The following is a 25,474-nucleotide window of genomic DNA, read 5'->3' on the forward strand; positions in this document are numbered from 1 at the left end:
ATGTATTTATATATATAACCCTGAGAATTTATTTCAATGAAAGGTCCACACAGCTATAGAGGTCAGTGGATGTCTGTCATTTTTATTTGGAAAGCAAGTTCACAGGACCATGTTTAAGTTCCAGTCACTTTAGTATTACTATTTACTGCATTAGTGAATTTATGATGAAGAAATGCCAGCTGCCTCATTACATCATACTCAACGGTTCCGGGATCTGACATAGATGTTTTAGACCACAGCATTAGGGACAAACTGTGGGTGTACCCGTATTTATGTAGCCTGCTGAGAGAATGCATTCCATTGAGCTAAGCTTATTTTGGAATAGTCTTGCATATTTATGTGAATTGACATCTGATTGAAACAAAAATCTTTCTGATGGATGAAAATGTTATTTAAATGGCTCTAGGAAGAAAGAAAACACATATTGTTTATATGTTGCCTATACTCTTTATGTCTTTTTGCCAACCCTAGGAATGGTAGATGTTACAGTACTGATGTAACAGTTCTGTTTCATTTCAAAGTAGTTTCATTTGAACTAGTGGAGTTCTAATGAATTTATGAATAACAATATGTACACAATGCATTTCATACAGTTAAGACTTAATGCACTACTTCTAAAATGGGTCTGTGCAAATTAAGTTTGTTGGGTGTCTGTGCTAGCCTTTCCCCCCTTAACTGTCTGAGGTGAACCCCCACAGCAGCTGACTCAAGAGTTAACCCCATCTGGTTTGTTCTGATTCTAGCTAGTGGAAATTTGCCAAAGTGATTACAGCAACTTTCAGTAAACAACATGTGTATGACACAGTAAGCCAACAATTACTTTAAAGCCTATAATATCACTTGTAATTTGACATAATAAACTGTTCTTTCAGGGTTCCCATTTCCATGACAAAGGCACAAGAATTGGGGCAGTTCTATAAACAAGCCTGGTCCGGTGGCGTTGCTTTCTCCCCCTCTGGACATCGGGGAGTGAGGTGGCCTCATCCCTCCTCTCCTCTTCGCTCTAGGCTTGTAAAACGACAGTACTGCCTGAGAGCTGAGCTATGGCAGTCATCATTTTGGGAAGCTCACTAAAGCACCACCATTTCTTTCTTTTAACTCTGGGCTGTGACAATGCCCAGCTTACATTTTGTCTAACAAGACAGTGACAGGCTTGAGGAAAATAAACCTATGGTCATGATTTATGGAAACAATAACACTTCTTGGAGGTTTAAAAACATCTGAAAGCAAATGTCATGCCCTTGCCTTGTCCCCAGCTCTATGGTATTTTCCATCCTTCTGTGTTATAAAGATCTAGTAAAGACAGAGTCTCAGGAAAGATATGTTGTGGCAAATATATTTCTGCTTAAATGTAATATTTTACAATAAGGTCACAAATCAGTATCTATGCAACATTCAAAAACTGCAAGATTACCACAAAACCAGGCCTTGACAATCTTCTGTTTTCTTTGTCAGGGACATTATTGAGGAGAGAAATTGGTTTATATTCTTTCTCTTTCCCCTCCTCTGTGCTTTTCGCTGAGTGATTTATTAAAAAAAAAAAAAAAAAAAAAAAAAAAAAAAGATTTGTCCAATTTTCCATTTACAGGAAAAGAATCATATTTAACGTTAAAATATATATATAAGGCCAGGAAGAAGAATTATGCAGCATTTATTGAAAGAAAAGGAAAATAATTACAGTTTGTGTGGAGTTAAATTACTTAGAGGAATGTGAAGTTTTTATCTGCAGATATGTGATAGCATTTTGTTTAGGCTGTGGCTGCCGGAGGAAGATGTCAATTCACTCCTGCTTTCCAGGATAGCCTACAGAGCAAAAACCTCCTTTTTAAATCTGTTTTCCAAATTATCTCAAACAAAGGTGAAAAACAAACTTTTTCTGTACACAATGCAGCCCCCCCCCCCCAAAAAAAACAAAAAAGGAACTGGAAGGTTTGTGGGAACTTTGAAAGTGACTGGGAGTGTGGCAGAACAGCAACAATACTGTGTAGCATTTTCTGACTCACTGGCAAAGCTTATAAGATGCTTACAAAAAGCATCTGATACCATCAAACCAGAGAACGTTATTTTTAGAAGAAAGTGACGTAGGCAGCAGGGAAAAGAGCCATTACTATGAATTGTGGAAGTTTATCTACAGTGTTGTATTCAGGGAAGTAGGGTTAAGTTTTGTTAGTAGCTATTATGTCCGTTTGCTCTTCCTTCCTTAAGCCGTTCTCCACGTGACCTGCTTTCGCAGAGCCCTCGGCCCGGCGTTGGCGGCAGTGGAAGCGGTGAGTCGGGATGAATGGCAATGAGCACTGTCGGGGAGGCAGGAAAATTGAGTCCCCGGCTCTGGCTGCCGGGCTGAGAGCTGCAGGGGCTGATTGTGTCGATGGTAATGAGACTGAGCAGGCAGCAGATGCTCACGTGCCTTTACAATCCAAATCCCACCAACAAATTCCTCCCACAGAAACTTTGAGGGACGTCTTGGCACCCTGGAGATGGTGATAGACCCCGTCTCAGCCACATGCCACCTGCTAGAGCCATTGTTTAAAAAAGAAGGAGGGAAAAAAAGCCTATTATGGTAACAAAGTTGTTTGCTGTCTCTTGCAATGACTTTATGGCACCAGTTTTACCATACTGCAGCTTTTGAAGAAAAAGGAGGAACATCTGAGTCTTTAAAGAGAAACATTTGTATCGAGCACTGTTAACAACTTACTTGGGAAGCCGGATGTTCAGTATATGTTACATATTCTGTTGATAAACCATGCCTGCCTTTTTTCCCATTACAACTCCCACTGTGCCTGCTTCCTACAGCAGGTTTACATTTCCACATGTTTTCCCATGACATTGAAGCAGGGAGCAATTTTTTCCCCCATAAAAATTAAGAATAAAGAATGCAGATACCAAACATAGTGCTGTATAAATATTTATTGTAAAATAAAATAAACAACACATTTTGGCCTTACTCACAAAGCAGCCTGGGATGTGAATTGTTTCTGAGGTTTTTGAAGAGCGGAAGGCCATTAACACACAGGTTCCCTCAACGACAGTCTTTTGTAATGCAGGCCTGAAAAGCAGGAGAAAGAAGTTCAGATACTTCCAGCAAATGTTTTCTTAATATCTGTTTCTGGAGAAGTCTGTTCAAGTGTCCTTTAGTGCCATAAGACTTTGTGTGTCCAGCTTTGCATTCCTGTGAGGCTCACAAAATTCAAGATAATTTAAACAGACCCCGAAGCCGTTCAAAATCCCGTCAGCCCTAGGCTCAGAGGAATGGAGAAAGGCTTTAAAATGCTAAAGTTGTCTCTGCCTCTGTCGTGGCCACGCTCAGCTGAGCTCTGCCTCTGCGAGGGTAAGGGGCCCGTCAAGCTCTCCGGAGCCTTTGGCGTCCGTAGGTGTTGCTGGGCAGCTGTTAGCCGCTGGCAGTAAGCACGGATGAGCATTTCTGGAACAGTTTGCTTAGGCTGGCAATGGAAGATTCAACACGTAGTTTTGTCTGGAGAGACTTGAAGCAGTTATTATGCTGCTTTTTTTGAACTACCAGAGGAAATAGAAAAAGTTACACTCCTTGAAAATCTTGAGTTGAGCTGGTAATTTGACTGTGTATTACAGGCATGAGCAAATTCACATCCACACCAAACCTCGACCCCTTCCTTTACACAAGCCCTACTCTTGTGAAGAAAAAAAAGTATCACAAAGGCAGCTGTTCCTTCTTTTTGTAAAGAGTGGTCTTGAAAGTATCCTTATGAGCTGGTTAGTGTTTTGAAGTGTAATGGAGCAAGCGGTTTATCATATTAAGCTATCAGTAATGTAATATACAGAAAGCTCTTCAAATGTAGTGATGGAAAGCATTTCAAGTTCCAGGACATGAGCTATATTGATTTGATAACATCTGGGATAAGACCAGAGGTGGGAAAGCCAGCGCAAGCACATCAGTGTAATGGCTGAAAATGGTAAGTGTACCAAAGGCAAACGGCACAGACGTTGATAGTGCGTTTTCTAGGGAGAAAAAGAGGTCTGGTGTCGCCAACTGTGCACAGAAGACCACTGCAGCCCCAAGGTGGCTGCGTGGTTTGGAAACGGGCGATGGCTCACAGGGTTTTCATGGCACGAGTTCCACTTCCCATGGAGCAAAGGTTACAGACGCTGTCCTAGAGTGTCTGGCTGTTCTTACTATGTGCATTTGCAGTAATATAGATGGATAGAAGGGGAAAATTACGCATTAGGAAATGAGCAATTATCTCTCTTGTACACAGTAGTATGCACAGATGGTTTTATTTGGAGTTTTTGAGAAAGAGGCGGAAGGCCACATAGTTTCACGCTTGTTTCCTTAGGTGTGGTGGGAAAACGTATGTGATGATAGTTCTTACAGGTACCTTTTAGTAATATATAAGCATACATAATACTCCACGTTTTGCTGAAGTGCACACACTGCTCTCAAAGGCAAGTTTAGGTTAAAAGCTATCAAATTGAGATATTTCTATTTTATGTTTTACAGCAAAATAACTAAATGACGAATGGATTTAGTAATAAAGCAATGGAATTTTCATCACATTCCATGCCATCTTAAAACTATTCCTCAGAATAACTCAAAAACATCCAATGATATATTACAGGCATTTGTTTTTAATAGAGATTTAGTAAATTTTAAGTCTCAAACATTTTCTCATGCTTGATAAAACTTTGAGAGATAAATGTTTTATTGGTCCAGACTAAATATCTAGGTACAGTACTTACCATGCATGAAACATGTAAAAGTTTAACTTGCTATTTTTATATACAATGCTGCATTGCAAAACTGCCATGAAAATTTACTCGCAGAAAATCTGCTCTGCTGCCCTCTGCCACAGTGATTGTTGATAAAGTAACAACTAATATTGATCTTATTCATCAAAATTTTTTCACCCATTGGCAGGTGTATAGAATTCTCTGGTTTGATGTATTTTAATGGACGATGAGATGTTTTTAAAGCAACTTGAGAAAGTGAAAGGTATAGACCAGGAGGCTGAACTAAATTTCTTTGTTTCTCCCTACTTCTGTGTACCTGACCTTTTGTTCCAGGGCTTCAGCTGATCATTTGTTGGGATCAGGAATATATTTTTTTCCTGACACAAATATTACCTCTGCATGTTTTTTCCCAGCTGTCTCAGCTGTGACAGAAGTTGGTCTTTGAGACTCTTCTTACAGGACACTGCATAGCAGGGCGGTGCTGTGACTGGGAACAGAGACTATCAGATAGGGTGTCGAGCAGGATCACACTCACTTAGGGTACAGATTTGGGGGGAGACCAGGACTGGCAGTGTTAAGTGGATTTTTTGCCTTTCTGATTTGCCTGTTAGGATCCTCCAATCTCATTCTGGATTATCACTTCTCTGCCCTTTCAGGTGAACCAGGTAACTGATGCCTGACTGAGACATACTGTTTAGTATTCCCAGATAAAAAACATGCACTCTAGCTAATGTATTTAGGCTTACTAAGCGGACTGTGACATACAGGCAGTCATATTTGATGGATCTGATAATTCATGGATTGGATCTGACAATCCAATAGGCTACTCTGGCTTTTATGTCTCTTAAAGCAATCCAGCCTCTGCTGCACCTCAGTGCTGAAAATGGTATCGGAGAGAAGGGTGACTGTTTGGTGAGGCAGTCCAATACCGCATCAGTTTGGGATGATTTCTGTAATACGGTTGTCTGCCCAAAAGATCAGACTGGCACGTCAGCCCCTTCCACCCACTCCACTGAGCAGCGTGCTGCCTTCCATCAGCTTATTTGTGACTCCATGAGTGGGTATGAAACAGTAACGTGCCTTTACCTGCGTGGATACTCTTCACTCATTTTGCACTCATGCTGCCAGGGATATAAATGCAAAACGCAAAGACTAGGGAGAGCTCTGTCATTAGTTAGAATTAGCTCTGTCATAGTCAGAAAGTCAAGCTTGTTATAGAAAGGGGGGTGGTGAGGGAGGAAGGGAAGAAAGAAATGAAGAGAGAAGGAAGAGAAAAGAGAGAGAGACAGAAAAAGAAGAGGGAGAGGGAAAGCACCCAAACTTTGTCCTTCATTATGATGGAAATGTTCTTTTAAATATACTTCTGACTTAGGAAGACATGCCTTTCACATTCATTACACAGGTGTCAAATCACATTTTATCTTGCTATGTCTTGTGCACTGGAGCATAGTGCATATGACATTTTCTAACATGATGCAACGTAAGGCAATAAATCAGACTGAAAGTGAATGAAACCTCATTTTGGGAGGAAAAAAAAGAAATAAAAAAGAACCCAGTGACACTGTGTGAATTTCACTGTGCTTCTATCATTAAGTTGATTTTCTTTCTCCCTTGTCCCTAGTGGAGGATTATTTCTCAAAATATTTTTTTTAAACTAAATTCTCTGTGTCATCCATGTTTTGAGCATATACTATGCACCTATGAGATCAGTAACTTTTAGAAAAAAATGTTTTATATGCTTTAGAGTGCAATAAAACTCCTTTCAGAAACAAGATAGGCTCTAATGTATATTGACCACAGAAATAAAGCCATTTTCAGTTAAGTGAAAAATTAATTAATCTTCTGTACAGCTGCGGTTTCTGAAGTAGTAGGACAGCAAAATGGAAATGCTCTTTGGAGTCAGTTTGTTTTTTTTCCTCAGGTAGGTCACTTGAGAATTCAGAATGCAGCTTCTCAGAAAAGCCCTGTGGTGAATAGACACATTTTGGGGTAGAAATAACCCAGATTACTCTCCAGGAGGTTAGCAGCACTCCACTCACGTGCCTAACAGCATTCACAATACCACGCTCCATAAGAAGTGTCTGCTGGCTGCACGTGGAAGCCTCTCTTTTCTTTGTAAGGGGAGTCTGCCATGTCAAAGGTGGACGGGAGTTTAAGGGACTTTCAGACAAAACTCTTTCACTGGGTATGTGAAGAATCAGCCTTGGGAGTGCTCTGATTGTTCATAAGCACCCGAGGGAAGTATCACTTCTAGAGCCACTACTGCTCTTAAATATTGCTGCGCCTAAACAAGCAACCCCAAGACGTGTTCCTTGTCACTGTGGTTCAAACAAGTGTCAGATGAAAAGAAAACTAATGCTCATTCACTACTTGAGTTCAGAATTCAAGATAAGGACTATTGTGCTAATGACATCTCTATCTTCATTGGGAGTGTAAATGGTGAGCTGCAAGGCAGTGGGGACCTAACTGATTGTATTACAAGTAACCTGCCTGGTGAACTTCCCCAATCTGAAAACAGGGGCACTGTAATTCCTAGCTATAGGTATTCTGCCGTCTATTAATAGAGAGCATGTCTCTGAGAGACACTACTGTGATGAATAAGAATTACTATTATTTGGAAAGTGATACAAAACTGTATAAAGCAAATTCTGCATATCTAAGTGTATTATCATTTAAATATATATATATATATATATGTATATAATATTTCAATATTTCAGCAGTGGAATTATTTTTCATATGAATTATTCATCTCCTGAACTCACTATATAAAGAAGGCCTGACTTCTTTTATCAACAAAATACTTTTTATTGACACTAAGAACAGTATTTAATTGAACCTATTTTCCCCAATTATTGTCAGAAAAGAATTTACACTGGCATTTTGGAAAAATGTTTTAAGAAGAGTTATCAAAGCTGCAAAAAAACCTGTCCATGAACTAATGGAATTAGATTATCTTTGAATTCCCTCCAGCAGAACTTAGAATGGCCACTAATTCCTTTCTTTGCTCTTTTGGTGTTTGCAAAGGGGTTCACTAAAGCCTGAATTGATATAATTATTGGTTTGGATTGTTAGCGATTTAGGCCAGATGGCTATGGGTTTCTAAAGTCCCAGTTGCTTGTGTTAGCTTTTCTAGTTTGCCTATAGGGTTTGGGGATCAGCAATTTGAAAGGGCTGCAAACTTGTAAAACAGTATTATTCATGGGGGCAGAATGTTCATCAGCGTGACCCAGTACTAAATACATTCATTATAGGCATTTCTATTCTGCACAATTTGCCACACGGTGCTGGTTTCTGAAAAAAGAGACAATGGCTTATAAAATGCTTTTGAATGCTTAAGAAGAAGGAGAGTTCACGCTGAGCCTCCTCTGCTTTCTTTTTCAACAAGAACCTTCTTAGTGACTTTGGCTGAGCTCTGCTGAGAGTAAGTAAATTGGAAAAATCAGAGATTTACTTTTTACATTTCTGGACATGGCAGGGGCATATGAGAGAAAAAATAAGAAGCAGCGAAACAGAGTGATGGTAAGATTGTTTGAAATGCCAATAAACTAGCCATAAAGTTAGCAGAAAAACAGTGTAAAGAAGAAGGAATGGACAGGAGGAGTGTAGCTAAAATGATAAAACACACACACAAAAAAGGAAAATAGAAACCACATCATTAACAGTTACATGATAGTAAGAATATATCTGTTTCTGTGACCTGGATGCAGCATGAAGCTCACGTAATGATCTATAGCATTTCTGGTGTACACAAAATACTTTGTCGACTCAGCCATAAGATATTTTTGTGGAAGTGTGTCGCAGTGGAAATGTGAAAACAGTTTTCAGCAATAGAAGATATGCAATGAAATTTTCACTTTTAGAACACTTTATCTGATGGATTCTGTAGAGCAGTTGGCATGGAGAAGGTGTGCTTAGCGCACACTGTCATGGTGAAGCGTCAACTGCTTTTTTCCAGCAGGATGAAAAAGATCTGAAGAAGAACCAGGGGAGCAACAAATAAAAAAGCAGAGAAACACACACACACACACACACACACACACACGACCCAACTTCAGGCAAATCCAGCTGCACTGAGGACAAAAATCCTGCCAAAGGAAGCAGATGAAGGACAGAAGTGTGCAAAATGTTACTGACTTTAAAGACAAGATGAAGAAATCTCAAGGAATGAAGCAGATTTCTCTCTCTCTCTCTCTATTCCATTCAGAAACACAGATGTTAAGGAAAAGCAGGTAACAGGGAAATAAGCAGCAAGAAGAGGCTCCTGAGACACAATTAGAGATAACGTCATCTTTAGCTCATTTACTAAACAAATGCACTAGAAAGATTCCGGTTAGTTAAAAAGGGAATTGGAGAAAATGTAAATGAGGAGAGTAATTGGATTTTTTGCGTCAGGAAGGAGCTGAATTGAAATCACAAAACCCCGTTTAAAGTGTCCTAAAAAAATAAAGAGGGCAAGAAGTTGATTTCGAGTTGTTCCTCCGTAATTTGTCCCCGCTTTGTTGTGGCACACTCGCAGAAAGTGAGCGCTGGCGGAGGAGCCGCCCCCCCTCGGCAGCGCTTTCCGCCGTGACTTCACTGTCCTTGGCTGGGGCGCCTGGCGGATTGGCTGGAAGGGATTCAACACATGCCGGGCAAAAGCTTTGTCTGAGTTGAAGTGAAGTTGCACAGATTTTAGACTGGAGTCAGCAGTCAAGGGTGTTTAGTCTGCCGCTGAGCAGGGAGAGGGAAAGAGGATCTCTCTGCAAAGACACACTGCAGATCCCGCTAGCACCCGGCAATAAATGGATACTAACTGCTGGAGAGGAAAACACTGATGTGACGAATTTCATCCTGGAAGAGGAGCAGGGAATCACATGAGAAAGCTCGGATTGCATGCAGATTGTACCTGGATGTCCTGGCACGGTGTGTATAAAAAAGTTTTCTGATCTAGTAAGATATTGATACTCAGTAGATTATAAAAGACATTCTCAAGTTTTTAAGGACCAAATGTGTGCTGGCTGTAAGGTACTGAAGGAAGTTGAAATAATTGCTTTTTAACTTGCTTGACAAAATGAATTGTGAAAACTTACAAATGCACCAAATCAGCAGTAAAATGCACTTTATATTCATTTTTGCACTGATGATAGTATCTTTCAATAAGGCTGTGCTGGGCAAGAATTTGAAATACAGGATTTATGAGGAGCAGAGAGTTGGATCAGTAATTGCAAGACTATCAGAGGATGTAGCTGATGTTTTATTAAAGATACCTAACCCTTCCTCAGTTCGCTTTCGAGCCATGCAGAGGGGGAATTCTCCCTTGCTTGTAGTCCGTGAGGATAACGGAGAGATCAGCATAGGAGCTAAAATTGACCGGGAACAACTCTGCCAGAAAAACTTAAACTGCTCCATAGAGTTTGATGTGATCACTCTGCCCACTGAACATCTGCAGCTTTTCCATGTTGAAGTTGAAGTGCTGGATATTAATGACAACTCTCCGCAGTTTTCCAGAGCTCTTATCCCCATTGAAATATCAGAGAGTGCAGCTGTAGGAACCCGGATCCCTTTGGACAGCGCTTTTGATCCTGATGTAGGGGACAATTCCCTTCACACTTACTCCCTTTCTGCAAATGATTTTTTTAGTATTGAAGTGAGAACGAGGACCGATGGAGCAAAGTATGCAGAGCTCATTGTGGTTAGAGAACTGGACCGGGAGTTGAAGTCAAGTTATGAACTCCAGCTCACTGCCTCGGATAAAGGGGTGCCTCAGAAGTCTGGCTCATCCATCCTGAAAATAAGCATTTCTGATTCCAATGACAACAGCCCTGTTTTTGAGCAGCAGTCGTATATAATTCAACTCTTAGAAAATTCACCAGTTGGGACTTTGCTCATAGACCTCAATGCAACTGATCCAGATGAGGGCGCTAATGGTAAAGTTGTGTACTCTTTTAGTAGTCATGTGTCTTCCAAAATTATAGAGACTTTTAAAATAGACTCAGAAAAGGGACATCTGACCCTCCTGAAGCAAGTGGACTATGAAACAACCAAATCCTATGAAATTGATGCTCAGGCTCAAGATTTGGGGCCAAATTCCATTCCAGCTCACTGCAAAATTATAATTAAAGTTGTGGATGTGAATGACAACAGACCTGAAATTAACTTAAACTTGATGTCCCCAGAGAAAGAAGAGATTGCTTACATTTCTGAAGGGTCACCCCTGGACACTTTTGTTGCCCTAGTCAGAGTGCAAGACAAGGACTCTGGAGTGAATGGAGAGACAATTTGCAAGCTCCATGGGCATGGCCACTTTAAACTTCAAAAGACTTATGAAAATAATTATTTAATCTTGACTAACGCCACTCTAGATAGAGAAAAGAGATCTGAATACAGCTTGACTGTAATAGCAGAGGACAAGGGAACGCCAAGTCTCTCCGCAGTAAAACACTTTGCTGTCCAAATCGGTGATGAAAACGACAACCCACCCCGCTTCCAGACAAACAGATACGAAGTCGTTATCTTGGAGAACAACTCTCCGGGAGCATACATCACATCAGTCACAGCCACGGACCCGGATCTAGGGGACAATGGGCAGGTGACCTACACCATTTTGGATAGCTATATTTTGGGAAGTTCCATAACCACCTACGTGACCATCGACCCCTCCAATGGGGCAATCTATGCCCTGAGAACCTTTGACCATGAAGAAGTAAATCAAATTGCCTTTATGGTTCAAGCTAGGGATGGAGGGAGTCAGCAGCTTGTTAGTAATACCACGGTTGTACTAACCATCATTGATGAGAACGACAACGCTCCTGTCATTGTGGGCCCAGCACTACGCAACAGCACAGCAGAAATCTCAATCCCTAAAGATGCTGGAATTGGTTTTCTTGTCACCAGAATAAGGGCTACAGATAAAGACTCTGGTATGAACTCTGAACTCAGCTGCTCCATAGCAGCCGACAATGAAAACAGCATCTTTGTGATGGATCCCAAAACTTGTGACATCTCTATCAATGCTAGTGTAGAATCAGTCCAAGCAAAACAGTGGGAATTTTTTGTGATAGTCCAAGATAAAGGCAGTCCTCAACTCAGTACTAAAGCGCTTCTGAAATGTACGGTCTTTGAGTATGTTTATTCATTTTCAAGCACAGAGGCTACTTTGGTAAGCCAACCCTCCCTGGATGTCTCTATGATAACAATTATATCCTTAGGGTCAATCTGCGCCGTGTTGTTGGTCATTATGGTTATCTTTGCTACAAGATGTAATCGAGAGAAAAAAGATACCAGGTCCTACAACTGCCGTGTGGCAGAATCAACCTACCAGCACCACCCCAAGCGACCGTCAAGGCAGATCCACAAAGGGGACATCACGTTGGTGCCCACCATTAATGGCACTTTGCCCATCAGATCTCACCACAGAGCTTCTCCATCATCCTCTCCAACCTTGGAAAGGGGACAAATGAGCAGCCGGCAGAGCCACCACAGCCACCAATCACTCAACAGCCTGGTGACAATCTCCTCAAACCACGTGCCCGAGAATTTCTCGCTGGAACTTACCCATGCCACTCCTGCCGTGGAGGTAAGGTGCCCATCATCCCTTGCACCTCGGGCTACTTGTACACTCATTAGGGAGTGTGGGGTATTCTGCATGCAGGCTGTGAGGGCGGGAGGCAATGAGATCTCTGTCCAGTGAAAATGCATCAGGGATTTCCCTTTAGATGTTACAGCATTGCAGTTTTACTCCAGTATCAACTGAATCCGTTGCCACAGGGAACAGGATTACGTCTGTTCTGGAGAGCATTATTCCTTCGTTCTCCCCTGTAAGGTTGAAAAAATAGAGTTTAAGATATGCAGTATTCTACTCTGGTTTACTAACCTTTCTCTTTCTTTCTTCCTTTCCTTCCTTTTCTCTCTGTGTAGCTCTGTTTAAGAAAGCATGCCAAAGCAGATATATGTCGAAAGAACAGAGGAAATTCTCTCATTCATGGGGATTAAGAAATCCAAAAGGTTAAACATTGGCACAGTTTAACTATATGATCACAGTGTATCTGATATATGCACACAGTATCTTAAATTTTGAAACCACCCATTTAAATTTTTACTACAAATCCTATTCAGTAGCTTAAATAAGATGTGTCCCAGTGACTCTTTGCATGTAGCTTAATGAAAATTTATTTCTAAGATCTTGAAATGGCAAAGGGTCACTTTTAATCTATTACAGCAAAACAGAACTCCACCTCTGTTCAATTACTTGTTTTACTTGTTAATGAATTAATTTCTATGAGTTCAGCAGCTAATGAAGAGCAGTGCTTCTCCTCCTTGCAAAATGTCTTCGGATGTTTTCTGTGGCAGACGGTATACTGAAAAATAGTCTGCTGTACTGCACTATGTACAGAAATTCGAAGTAATGAAATTTTAAAGGGGGGAAAAAAGAAAACCTGAGAATTAAATTACTTTAGTGGTTGTAAAACCACCGGGAAAACTGAGCTTTTATTTCAAGGAATCAGTATTTTCATCTTTTCTTTAGCAGGTTTCTCAGCTTCTCTCAATGCTTCACCAGGGCCAGTATCAACCAAGACCAAGTTTTCGAGGAAACAAATATTCCAGAAGCTATAGGTAAGGATCTGGACTATCTTGATAAGTGTGTATGTATATAGATATATATCAGAAAATGCAGGTTATGTATTTTTTAATCAAGGTGGAATGTAATGTACATGAGATAGTTTAATTCATCCATCCCACAATTCTCTTTACAGGTATGCCCTGCAAGACATGGATAAGTTCAGCTTGAAAGACAGTGGCCGGGGTGACAGTGAAGCTGGAGACAGTGATTATGATTTGGGTAGAGAGTCTCCAATTGACAGACTTCTTGGGGAAGGATTCAGTGACCTTTTCCTTACAGATGGGAGAATTCCTGCAGGTAAGAGCACAATGGAAGTTGCACAGTTTATTTACAGTGCTGCCTGGCTGTCACATTGATAAAGCTACTACTGAGAAAGCAAAAATTCTTTAGCTTTCAAGTCTTGTGTTTCCTCTGCTTCACGATATATACTGAGCTGAAACCTTCACATATCTAGTAAAATAAAGAAGCAGAGACAACTGAAAATCTGCCTGGAGCAGTGCCTACATATTTTCTGCAATTATTCGCATCATCGTGAGCTGGCTCCAAATTTCCCCAAAAAGCGTCATCTGTTCTATGTCCTCAGATTTTTAATGACTGGGTGGATGTTTTTGCAAAGCCAGACAGTTGTGGTTTGTTAAAAATATACTGAACTGTAATTTGGGAGATACATTTCCCATAATGGGTTGATCCACAGGACTTCCAGAGTTCAAATATGGATTATGGAGGTGGTCTCAAAATATGGATGGGAGAAGAGAAAGATGCATCTTTTTCCCCCTCTAAAAGATGAATTTGAATGGCAATGGAAAGATCTTAATGTGTTCTGGATTTTAAACTCTGCAATTCTAATTTCTAGCAGAAAAAGTTTAAGAGAAACAGTTCAGGAATAGAGGACAGAGGAGAGAAAAGCTTAGAAAAGGATGAGTGAAAAGAAGATAAATAAATACACACATGTACATATTCCTGTGTATTAAGTACCATTTTCAAATCCAAGCCCAGTTACATGCTAAAAGAAGTGATGGGAAATCATGCTAGATACAAATATGAGAATTTTCTAATGGTAATGATTCAGTGGTCATGATTGTACCCTAGACCCCTAAATCTTGAACCCATTTCAAATCAGGTTTAATTCTATCTGTAACTGACAGGGCCAGATAATTTCCATCTGGTTTAAGGCTACAGCAAGACAGATTAATAATTATAAAGTCCTTTGCAGATATAAGGGCACATTTCTTTGTAGTATGGTGCAGAATATGCTCCTCCCTGCAGTGCTGCCCCACGCGCTGCCCAGAGCAGGCTGGAGCCTTGCAGCTCCTTCCCTCGGTTGCCCCAGGAAATACCAGTGGAGGTGATCGTACGTGGCCTTGGTGGCAGCAGGTTACATGCAGAAATATGCCATAATCCTCTGTTTTCTTGTTACATCAGGCAGGTGTAAGCCCCAAAAGTGAAATCTGTGCTTCTTTACACGTTTACATTGAAACATTTAAAATTTCTTTGTATGTTTGGCTCCAGGCTGTCTTGTACCACCTATCCAGGCATTCAGATATCTCATCAGGCTAGTTTTGAGTAACCAACGTTTTGAAAACCAAAGGCCTTCAAAAATTACTTCTTTTTTCAAAATCTTTAACCTAAGTATGAAGTCCTAATATAATTTTTATCCTTTTCTCCCCTCATTCCTTTTACTCATTGCTCTGCCATGTAGCAAGAGACATGTCTCATTCTCTCCTGTGGTTAGCAAAGCAGGGAGGGCTCTGCTCTAACTCTCTGTTGCCATGGGAGTGTAAGTGCAATGGTGTTTGCACTGGCACCCGTCCCCCCCACAGCTGCCAAGGAATAGCTGTCTCCTTCCCCATGGGCAGCGCTTGGGCTGCCGGGATGAGGGAGTGGTTACCCTCTTGGTTAGCTGAAATGCCCATTAAAATATTACAATTACCTCTCCAAATATGAAATATGGAAAGGGTAGAATTTCCAAAAGTGCCCAGCCTCAGCCTGACTCTCGTCTAGTTCAAATGGTGGAAAACTCCTGCTGAGTGCAGATGGAACTCAGTTTAGAGGTGCTTTTAACCTCGCTCAGATGTCCATTTACTGCTATGCGTAGTGTTAATCCATCCGGTAAGTGTGCTGAACCCATTCAGATAAGGCACAAACTGATCTGAACCTTCACTGCAATCTAAACAAGTAAAAAGAAAAAACTTTCCTGGAGGTTTCCTGGTCTCCATTTTGAAATGTTTCTGCACTGTCAGTCTGCATAGAGGCAGAATGCAGTGAGAAAGTCCTTTCAATTTGTCCTGTTATGCTGGAACTAGAATGGAACAGAGCCAGTCCCTTGATACTTCAAAAATGACACGGTCAGAAAGTTCAATAACTGTCCTTGAAAGACTTCTTTCTATCGCTATAACTCTCACCAGTAAATTTTAAGTGCTGCAAGAAAAAAAATCTGTTGTGCCTTTGTATTTTTTCCTGCTGACTTGAGGACAGACAGTGACACTGTTTGTGGTCTTTTGATCTTACGTTCAGGAGTGTCAGTATTATTTTATATCAAAATCAATCCTGATAACATCATTGGCAAAATTCACATTAGTTTAAATAAGACAATCCTAAATCGTAATGCAAATCTAGACCGTTGAAAGTCCCCCATTAGTTTATAGGAGTCTTCTTAATTAGAAGACTAATCCTAGCCTCCTGGAATGAGTTGATAGTTGGTCCAAGCACAGCAGATCAACTTTTTCTTTCTTCTGTTTCTTGTCTTTTCTAACTCTTAGGCATATCCTGTAAAATAGCACGTGTGCTTTTCATACATGGGAACAAAGCACTTGAAAGCATTGCAGTCGTTTATACTGAAACTTCAAGCACTGATATTTTCTAGGTTGCTTTTTTGCTTGAAGCTCACTGATCAGCAGGTCATTTGCAATACTTTGTGCACTATCCAGCCTGCAGCCTAAAACTATGTTCTTAAAGAAATTCATGCTCTTGTGTAAGAAACAGAGAAAGTATAAACCCAGAGGAATGTAAACAGCATTAGAAAACCAAACAGTATGATAGGCTGTGTAAAGCACAGAGATAGATAATGCTGACAGTATTAGAGGATCACTTTATCAATCATTGCTACAGTCTAAGCTGAAATCTTCAGTTCTGCTTACTCCTTTGCAAAAGCAATTTTTGATAAGCTGAGTGGAGCCATTTGAGAAAACTGGGATAACTTGGAGGGCGCGACTGCAAACATTTAGTTTTAAAAGTGACATTTCATAGATATACAAAATATAAAGAGATAAAGAGATGAAAGCAAAAAACTATTCTTTGTGGCATAATATAACCATTAATGGATAGGACATTAGGAGAAAAGTGTCCTATGGTCAAAATATACATAATGCAAAGAGTTTGGCATTTCTGAAAAACCTTTGTTTTGGAAGTTAAGTCACTGATGCTATTTTCCTCCCAGGATTTATATGCTTATCTTCTACTTTATTTAAAAATTCATATTGCTTTCCTGTATTTTGTGTATTTAACTTTCTTATTTCTTGACAACACTGGGAAACAAAAACACATTTAGATCCAGGCCATTTGCGTTTGCCATCTTCATGCATAGAGAAAGTGGATCCAAACACCAGGTTTGATCATCCCTGATCTTCGGAGAAGTTCAGTCGTACTCAGCCTTGTGCTTTAGTCTCTGTGAATATAAATGATACCTGTAACAGAAGGGGAATGTTTACTCTGTTTTCTTCTCCATTGCAGCAATGCGGTTGTGCACAGAGGAATGCAGAGTCCTGGGGCACTCGGATCAGTGCTGGATGCCGCCGCTGCCCTCACCCTCTTCTGATTACAGACGTAACATGTTTATTCCTGGGGAGGAATTTCAGTCACCGCAGCAGCAGCAGCTGCAGCAGCAACAGCAGCATCAGGGCCTTGAGGAGGATTCACAGCCTGCTGACGCCAGTGAAAAGAAAAAGAGTTTTTCAACATTTGGTAAAGACTGTCAGAGCGAGGAGGAGTCAGGGGACACCTGCACCTCCTCTCTCCTCTCCGAAATGAGCAGCGTCTTCCAGCGCCTGTTGCCTCCCTCGCTAGATGCCTACACGGAGTGCAACGAAATGGATCGCTTAAACTCGCTGGAGCGCAGGAAGGGACATTTGCCAGCCAAGACTGTAAATTATCCACAGGGGGTGGCAGCCTGGGCAGCCAGTACACATTTCCAAAATCCTGCCAACAACAGTGGGCCCACTCTGGGGACTCACTCGAGCGCGCAGCCGTCCTCCAAGTGGCTGCCAGCCATGGAGGAAATCCCAGAGAACTACGAAGAAGATGATTTTGACAATGTGCTCAACCACCTCAGTGACGGTAAACATGAACTCATGGATGCCAGTGAGCTCGTGGCAGAAATAAACAAGCTGCTGCAAGATGTCCGGCAGAACTAAGTGTTTCAAAAACCTATTTTCCATATTTATGGAAAACTGGATGGGGGAAAAAAAGATAAAAACAAAAAACAGACTGAAAAGAACTGGCATTGCCGATTAGTTGCATTTATCATAAATGTGTCTGTGTATGTTGAATATTAAAATACTGTATTTTCATATGTACACAATGCAAGTGTGATTATCTTTATCTGTATTTTAAAAATACATTTGTACCTTATATTTATGTGTAATTTAACAAATAAATTTTATTTTTGTACACCCACAGCAAGCATGTTTTCCTAAATGTATATAGATGGTACCATCCTTGTCAAACATCTAGCATTCTTGCCACACATGTAAAAAAAAAAAAGAAAAAAAATAGAGGGTATTGCTTTCCATTATTATTTCTTTTAAGTTTCAAATGTCACAAATACAAATTCAAATCACTGAAACGTTATCCAAACATTAATTTCAATAACTGATTCAACACCTTGTTGCAATGTTTCATTCTTATAATAAAGAGTTGTCAACTCCCTAAAAAGCCTAAAATGTCCTTTTTATTTTGATGTTGAGTCATTTTCCCATTTAGTTAATGAATTAATGAAAGGCTGGGGCCTTCCTCTGTTTTACAAATAAACTTTTTCCCGAGTGGACAAATCATGAAATTCGATGATGAAACTTATATTATCATTACAAAGAGAGGTAAATTTGTTCTACCATCATTACACCGCAAAGCCAGTTAAAGTGGGAGGTGTATACTTGAAAATAATAAAAAACAGCATTTCTGACGTCAAGCTGAATTCTTGCCTTACATAAACATAAAATTGCAAATGATTGTTTTAGCCATGTAATCTATATAAACGAACCAAAATTAAACTACTGTTTAGTTTAACAGGAAAGCAGTAGGTGACAGCTATATTGGCCTCTGCTGTAAGCGTGTCTTTGTTGTCTCTGCAATGTAGTATAGAAATGCTTCCACTCCCTAGAAAAGCACTGTCTTACTTCAAACTTGCAGGATTTACCTGTAACCTGCAGCTTCATTACCTCTTGCTGACTCCTGTGTTTCCACAGCAAGGCTTCTAGTACTGGAGCCAGCTCAGTGCAAAGTCACTGATTTATACTGCTTCTGGGGGTGAGCTAGCTGCGATTGCTCGGGTAACCGTCGGAGTCAGTCTGGTCCCTTTAATTCCTTTTTGGAAGTCCCTTTGGAAAACATTTTTGGTTAGCCTGTCGAATGTAGGAAGATTTCTGTTAACAATAAACAAGTGGATTTTACATTTGAGAAGCATGGGAGGATTCCTGATGCTCATTTCAGGAGAGCGTTAAGTTATTAAGAGCTGGGCCAGAAAAACTGGGATGTCAGCCTTTCATTTACAGCTACAGATGCATATTCTTTATAAGGTGTATTTTTTACCAAAAGTGTGAAAAACAGTTGAAATAGTCCCAAAGAATCTGGATGTAAAAACTAGCAGGTGCCTTTATTCTGGAGAACTGCACATGTAATGTACTCTGTAAAATATTTTTTAATTATAGAAACAGAAAATTCCTGTTTAATATTACCTAAAAAAACCCACCCCAGCTGTCGAAAGAACACCATTAAGGTTGCAAAATCACACATTTGGAAATTAGGAAATGGCAGAATTGTTGTCTACATAAGCTTTATTTGTTTGGCATGTGCATAAGGAAACTCTAATTTCAGCAAGCGTCACAGTGCTTTTGCTGTAGCTAAGAACAGACTTCTGTTGACACCTGGATAATGGAGAAATTCAGGACTTTATATGTCAGGAGTTTTAAGTATAGCTATGCTGGTTCAAAATATCAAGATATCAGATCTCTAACCAAGTATCTATGTTGGCAGAAATCATAATGCAGCTGAAACTATCAAACTGTCATAAACATTTAAGGCAACTGGCTAAGTCTGCACGGGTAGAAGGCGGCTCTCCCGCAGTAAAAGCTCCGTTTCCATTTGAGACTTGCTGTAGCACCTTCGAGGTGTCAGCAAGACCTCCATCTCCTTGAACCTGCTCCAGTTACTGAAGGGAAAATGTTGTAACCTCTCTTTCCTTAAAAATTTGAAGCCTTCGTCTGTTTCCCCCCTTCCTTCCCCCTGAACCTTTCCCAGGTCCGCCCGCCTGGGAGCCGGAGCCAGCTTTTCTCCATCCCAATCCGGCTCCTAATCGTTTCTGCCCCGGAGCAGCCTCAGCCTCCTCCCACCAGGCACCCTGCAGACCTCCTTACTCCACAACCCTCCTTGCTCTCCCTGCTGACCCTGAGGGCACCCATGAGCCCTGACCAGCCTCACCTGGGACCCCCACACGCCTCCGCCCTGGGCCCAGGAGCTCATTTAAGCTCGGCCTGCGGCCTGCAGTTCCTTTCCCAGCTTTGCTGGGGGACCACTGGCTCCTCCTCTGCCTCGATGGCCCTGCAGCAGCCTCGTAGCCCTGCCCGGCTGTGTCAGCACCCGGCTCTGCCTGCTGCATTCAGGTACTGTCCCCCGCCGGCGAGGGTGGCCTGCGCTGCGTCGCCCTTGGCCAGCTCTAGCTGTGCCCTGGCCGTGGCTCTTGCCCCATCTTAGCTCCAGTCTCCTGTTCCCTGGTCAGCAAGCACAAGCTGACTCTGACACCACTTTGGGTGCTGTAGTAGTCCCATCAAACCCTAAAACACCCAAGGGCCGGACTTCCTTCTTAGCTCAGTGATTTCTGGATCCTATCTCAGCTCCCACTTCTGCTTTCCCTCTTCCTTTCATCAGTATCCAGTTTTAGTCATATCTTCCAAGTTCCCTCATGTTCCTCATCCTCCTCTTTCCTGTGGTCTTTGCTCGCTGACTTCCTTCCCTGAGTCACTCTCACCTGTGCATTAATCCTGCATAGTCCCTGACTTCTGTGTTTGCAAAGTACCAAAGTGCCAGCAGTGTTGTCTGTAACTGAAATTCCCAGTTTCTTACTCCTCAGCTGAGTCCAATTAATACAAATTCCTTGAATCCGATATTGCCAAAACTTTTTACGTGTAGCAGTGAGCTCCACTGGCTTCCTGAATTCCCATACCCGGGTGCTTTCATCAGCACCACCATGCCGGGTGGCAAGAGGCGGCGTTCCCTGATACCGACTTCCCGGAGACGTGGCCCCGCAGCGATGCTTCGGCAGCCTGGCGGCTCCCGGGGCAAAGCTCCTGCCTGCTCGGGGAAGGGCTGGGCGTTAATTCCAGCCTGGAAGCACGTGACGTGTGAAGTAATACCAAGGGAACGGGAAGTTATGTTAAAAATGCACAACGTGGTAGTTTCTGACAATAGCAAATACATTTGGAAATAGTTCTAGGGGGTTTCTATTGACATAGATAAAATACTGCTGTCTGCTGTGAAATCAGCAGCTAAAAATGAAACTCCCCTTCAAATGGTGTGATTCTGCCTTCCTAAATAAAGGCAGATAAATATTATTTCCAGTTTCTAGATGAGGAAGTATTAGACTTTCAGGCTCACAGAGGTTTGCACTGTCTGCAGACTTCTAGGGCAGCCTGATAAGCTCCATTTTCACAGTCCCCTCACCCACAAGGGATTACCAATCTGTTAAATTTAAAATCCTTAAATCAGTTTATGGCCACTGGCCTGTATCACACGGATAGCCTCAATGATTTAAGGAGTCATTGTTTGCAGAGGGGGGCTTTCTAGCAAAAATACATCTGAATGAATTTTCTCTGGTATCGCTATGTATCCAAATGTCATAAATTATCTAAGGTTTTCCTGGAGGGGATTTCTGTACAAACACACAGTAATAGTATTTGGTATGTGCATTGCTGCAAGAATTTTCTCATGTGAAGAGATTGGTTATAAGACCAGTATGATCTCCAGGAGCAAGAATGTTTGTTTACTTAGATTATATCTAAAATGCAGCAGAGACTTCACTGCATTTATTATCAGCAGAAAGCTTGCCAGAAGTTCTGGAGATTGTGGTAAATGGTGAAAAATCTATCTTGATCTTACTTAATTTAGACTTTCTTGGGCATCTCTTATAAACGGGATAAAGACATATAAATTCTAGCACCAAGCTTCTATATCAAGAAGAGGGCACACTGATATTATATATCTAGATTGCATACATCTTGACAAATAGTAGAGAACTGATCATTCCTGGTGTATTTTAAGCACCAAATACAAGCATGATTATCCTGTCAAAATTCTAAATTGCTTGCACCTCTATGACCAGTAGGTGCAATTTTATATTTGAAGCCAAAATGGTTTCCTCCTTGGTGATCATGATAGAAAGGTCATGAAAACCAGCACATCTTGATCACCAAAACAGCAGTAATGATTACATGCTGGTAGTTCTGTCATTACTTCCATAGATGAAATTTCTAGGACTTTGAATAAATAAAAAGCTTAATACATGCTCAACCACTTTTCCCCTACAGTCTGCACATATGTTTTCTTCTTTAGCCACTTTTGAACTGGATATGCAAAATCTTACTGAAATAATGATAGTGGGTTGTATGACCACTTTTTAAAATTAAAGTATTTCTGTGACGGTTGCATCACATTTCTATTTGGTGTCCATTAGCATAAACACACTGAGAGGGCCTGGAGGATGTGGCTGACAATGTCTTTGCATTCTGCACCCTGATCATGTTTGTATTTACTTGGTTTAAGAAGAGAAAGAGAAAGCAAACAAAATCCACCACAAAATATTTAAACTTTACAGTTTACTGTCTGTCTTTTTATTAAGAGTTGAAATCCATAGAAAATCCCAGGAAACGTTATTTCCTCCTCTGCTCTACAGCCTGTAGGGAACATCAGATATTTCTAGAGATTAGAAGACTTGAAAACCCAGGTTGTCAGATGTGCATATGAAATATAAAATTGCCATACTTGAACTTAGAGTAGAATAAGCATCCAAAGTTCACCTGCAAGCTCTAAAATGGCTGGATTCATGAAGAAAAGCGTATATCCTTTGTCAGGAAGGATGCAATCTGAAGATTAGTCTGAGTTGCTTTAGAAGAGAATGGAAAGAAAAAAAAAACAAGGAGCTGTCTCTTGCTTGGTTAGCATTAGAAAGTTAACATATTATCTCAACTGAACAGGGATCCCTCAGAAACTATGGTATTTCCTTACCTTTCCTTTCAAGAGTGCCAGCTGTTACACAAAGCAGTGGGATTGTGCCTCTAAGTACATCCCTGGGTCTGTCTTCACCTAGACCTTGTCCCACAGTATTCTGTAATACAGTTTATACAAATAAAAAGGAAGTGATAACATTTTAACATCAATCAATAAAACAATAATTAGCACTTTTCATCCTCAAAGCTGCATAAACGTAAATGATTGATCCTAGAAACATTAATTGATCCTAGAAAATGTTTGGGTTTTTTTAACCTACCAGTGAAAAGAAGCCTGTCTGGAGTGAAGCACAGAAAGAGTTTAAACCAAACTCTACAAAATGTATACAACAGAGACAATAAGGAATAATTTTAATTTTTATATTTAAGCATTTAATTAAAAACTCAGGAGAGATGCAGTCAGAAATGGATAGTAACTCAAACTGAAATTTGGCCAGTGCATGCATCCTCCCACCACTCAGCTACTCCTATAGGAAGTTCAGTGAAAAATGGCCATACAAAGTGTTTTACAGATTACATGAAGCACTTAAGGCATCACCATGACTTTGGTGTGATGCTGATCCAAGAGAAGAAAGTACTGCATGACAAATCAACAGCAGCTCCTTATACAAAACCCATATATTCCCTCCAGAATGCTTATCCTTGTAATGCCCATGCACACATGTACAATGAATGCCAGGTATCTTCTACAGCTTTCTTCTGTGACTTTGTAAACTTGTGGACTCTAGACAGATTTACCTTCATAATTTTGTGAAGCAAAACAATTTAAAGCAGACTAAAGGACAGATCTACAAAATTTAGATTACTGTAAACTCATGTAACATTATTATCTAAATCCTAAATGCTGCATCTCAAAATATGGACTTTTTCTTGCTGGCAGACTCCTTTCCTATGACTTATAGTCACAGACTTGCCTATGACTCTTGATGTATAGGTCACTGGCTGTATGTGTTCTCATGTAAATATTATGTAAACTTGTCTAGATGCGAAAATACCTAGGCCTGGCTGTGCCAAAGTCTGTCCTGGCCTGAGCCAGGGGCTCACTGGGGCTAGTGAGACATTGCCTGACTTGCTCAAATGTCTTGGTGTTGCAGAGGTTTGGCTGTCTGAACACAGCAGTAAAACTAGACTCAGAAAACACAGGGATAGGAAGAAGAGGGTTGCATTGGATAGGCATTGGCAATCAACTGTCTTCGCTTCCAGGTGATTACCCTAAATTCTCATTCTGTTTCTTTTCTCTCTGTGGCTGAAAACACTTAGGTTAGACATTAACGAAGAAAACAGCATCAATAGCAAGAACTGAAATGGTACGGTAGGCCATTATATTGTATTTGTATGGTAGCTTAGACAAGGACTTTAAGCTGCCTGAGAAACGGGTTTTGGAACTGGGATTTCTCAGCGCTCTGGCAGTGGTTTAGGAAACAGCCTCCCTCCCCAGAACGCTATCTTATCCTATACTTACATTTTGTGAGGGAGAATTGTCATCAGCTCCTTCCCTGAAGAGATGGTTGATCACTGTGGTTTGGAGTTTTTTGGGGGGTGGTGGTTGTTTTCGGTTTTCATGTTTTAAATACCGGACACCACAGATTTCAAAACAGCTTTAACCTAGGTCCAGGATGCTGCTCCCTCCTACAGTTCCTGTGCGCACTTGCCTGTACTGCTTCTGCCGCTGTTGCTATGATGAAGATACTGTGAAACAAGTCAAGGAGCTGATCTGGCTGAAAGCTAATGGCTTGCTTGTGATTACATGAGTGCTCTGGCTATCAGAAGACTTGGGTCAGGAATATCCAGTAGCCTGGGCTTTAATTGACATAAGCTGCTACCGAGCTGCACTCTCAACGGCAGCCAACATAGAGCCGCTCTGTTTTGAGTGCTCTTAAAGCAGCTATGAGAGCAAGGAGTCCAGCAGGCTGGAAAATCAGTTTTACATGTTGACAAAGTGTTCGGGTGAATTACTCTGATCTCTGTGCCTTATAGTTGCTCTGTTATTAATGCGCAGCCTAAAACTGGTTTGGACGCGGTCTATGTGGGCTAGATGGATCCTGAGTGGAGGGTGACCTTTCGCAGTATACAAGAGGTTTAATCCATATTTCCATCATTTGCTTCTCCTAGTGACCAGTATAGATGCTAGATTCCCTGTAAAATACAAGATTCTTTTAGCATATTGCATAAAAGCATTAAGTACTATAGCTTCCACTATGCTACAAGGTGCGTATGTTCTTTTGTACATTTATCCTAAAATCACTGTGAAAATTAGTATGAGATGAGACCTAAATCCTTCTTGTTGTATTTAAATTCCTTCATAGTTTTGTCATAGCTTGGGGACTGAAACTTCTTCCACCCCACTGAAGCAGTGACTGACTTTTGGAAAAAACAACAACAACAACAAAAAATACAGCTAGCAGTGGGGAGTAAAGGATCTGAGGCACCAATGCTCTCTCTGGTGGTCTATGAGAGCACTCCGCACTTAACTCACAGAGTTGTTGCAGCAAATATGGACAGTGATAGCTTTTGCAAAATTTTTGTGCTGAATTATTCAGTGCAAAATGGTATTTTTAAATTGTAATACCTACTTACCCTATTGGCAAGATTCATTTCTAGCTGGTAAGGCAGTGTCCTAGGGTCACCATGGCAATGTTTAGTAGAGACCATGAATTATTCCTTAAAAGGAAGTGTT

General features: G+C 40.9%; 1 protein-coding gene and 1 long non-coding RNA gene across 3 annotated transcripts in view; one reads left to right on the plus strand and one right to left on the minus strand.

Annotated features, from left to right (window-relative positions):
• LOC134139504 (uncharacterized) overlaps positions 1-12,328 on the minus strand; it is a 37,365-nt gene extending 25,037 nt beyond the window's left edge. Inside the window, exon 1 of the long non-coding RNA XR_009958183.1 lies at positions 12,241-12,328. This is a non-coding gene — a long non-coding RNA (uncharacterized LOC134139504). The remainder of the gene's footprint in view (positions 1-12,240) is intronic.
• Positions 9,324-18,186, plus strand: PCDH18 (protocadherin 18). 2 transcript variants are annotated; one of them, XM_062573964.1, is made up of 4 exons: positions 9,324-12,262; positions 13,211-13,299; positions 13,440-13,603; positions 17,036-18,186. In XM_062573964.1, the coding sequence occupies exons 1-4, from the start codon at positions 9,758-9,760 to the stop codon at positions 17,713-17,715; spliced, it is 3,438 nt and encodes a 1,145-aa protein (XP_062429948.1). In that variant the 5' UTR covers positions 9,324-9,757; the 3' UTR covers positions 17,716-18,186. The 2 variants fall into 2 exon arrangements, with proteins under 2 accessions (XP_062429948.1, XP_062429950.1); XM_062573966.1 differs by having other exon boundaries at positions 13,214-13,299.
• Positions 18,187-25,474: the final 7,288 nt, after the last annotated feature.

This window comes from Rhea pennata, chromosome 4, assembly GCF_028389875.1.
Source record: "Rhea pennata isolate bPtePen1 chromosome 4, bPtePen1.pri, whole genome shotgun sequence".
Taxonomy (NCBI): Eukaryota; Metazoa; Chordata; class Aves; order Rheiformes; family Rheidae; genus Rhea; species Rhea pennata.

What these genes read in the sequence shown, in the direction of transcription:
- PCDH18 (XM_062573964.1), top strand. Translation starts at nt 9,758, where the DNA reads ATGAATTGTGAAAACTTACAAATGCACCAAATCAGCAGTAAAATGCAC. An exon ending in AAATATTCCAGAAGCTATAG is followed by an intron (nt 13,300 to 13,439) that starts GTAAGGATCTGG and finishes TTCTCTTTACAG; the next exon opens with GTATGCCCTGCAAGACATGG. An exon ending in AGATGGGAGAATTCCTGCAG is followed by an intron (nt 13,604 to 17,035) that starts GTAAGAGCACAA and finishes TCTCCATTGCAG; the next exon opens with CAATGCGGTTGTGCACAGAG.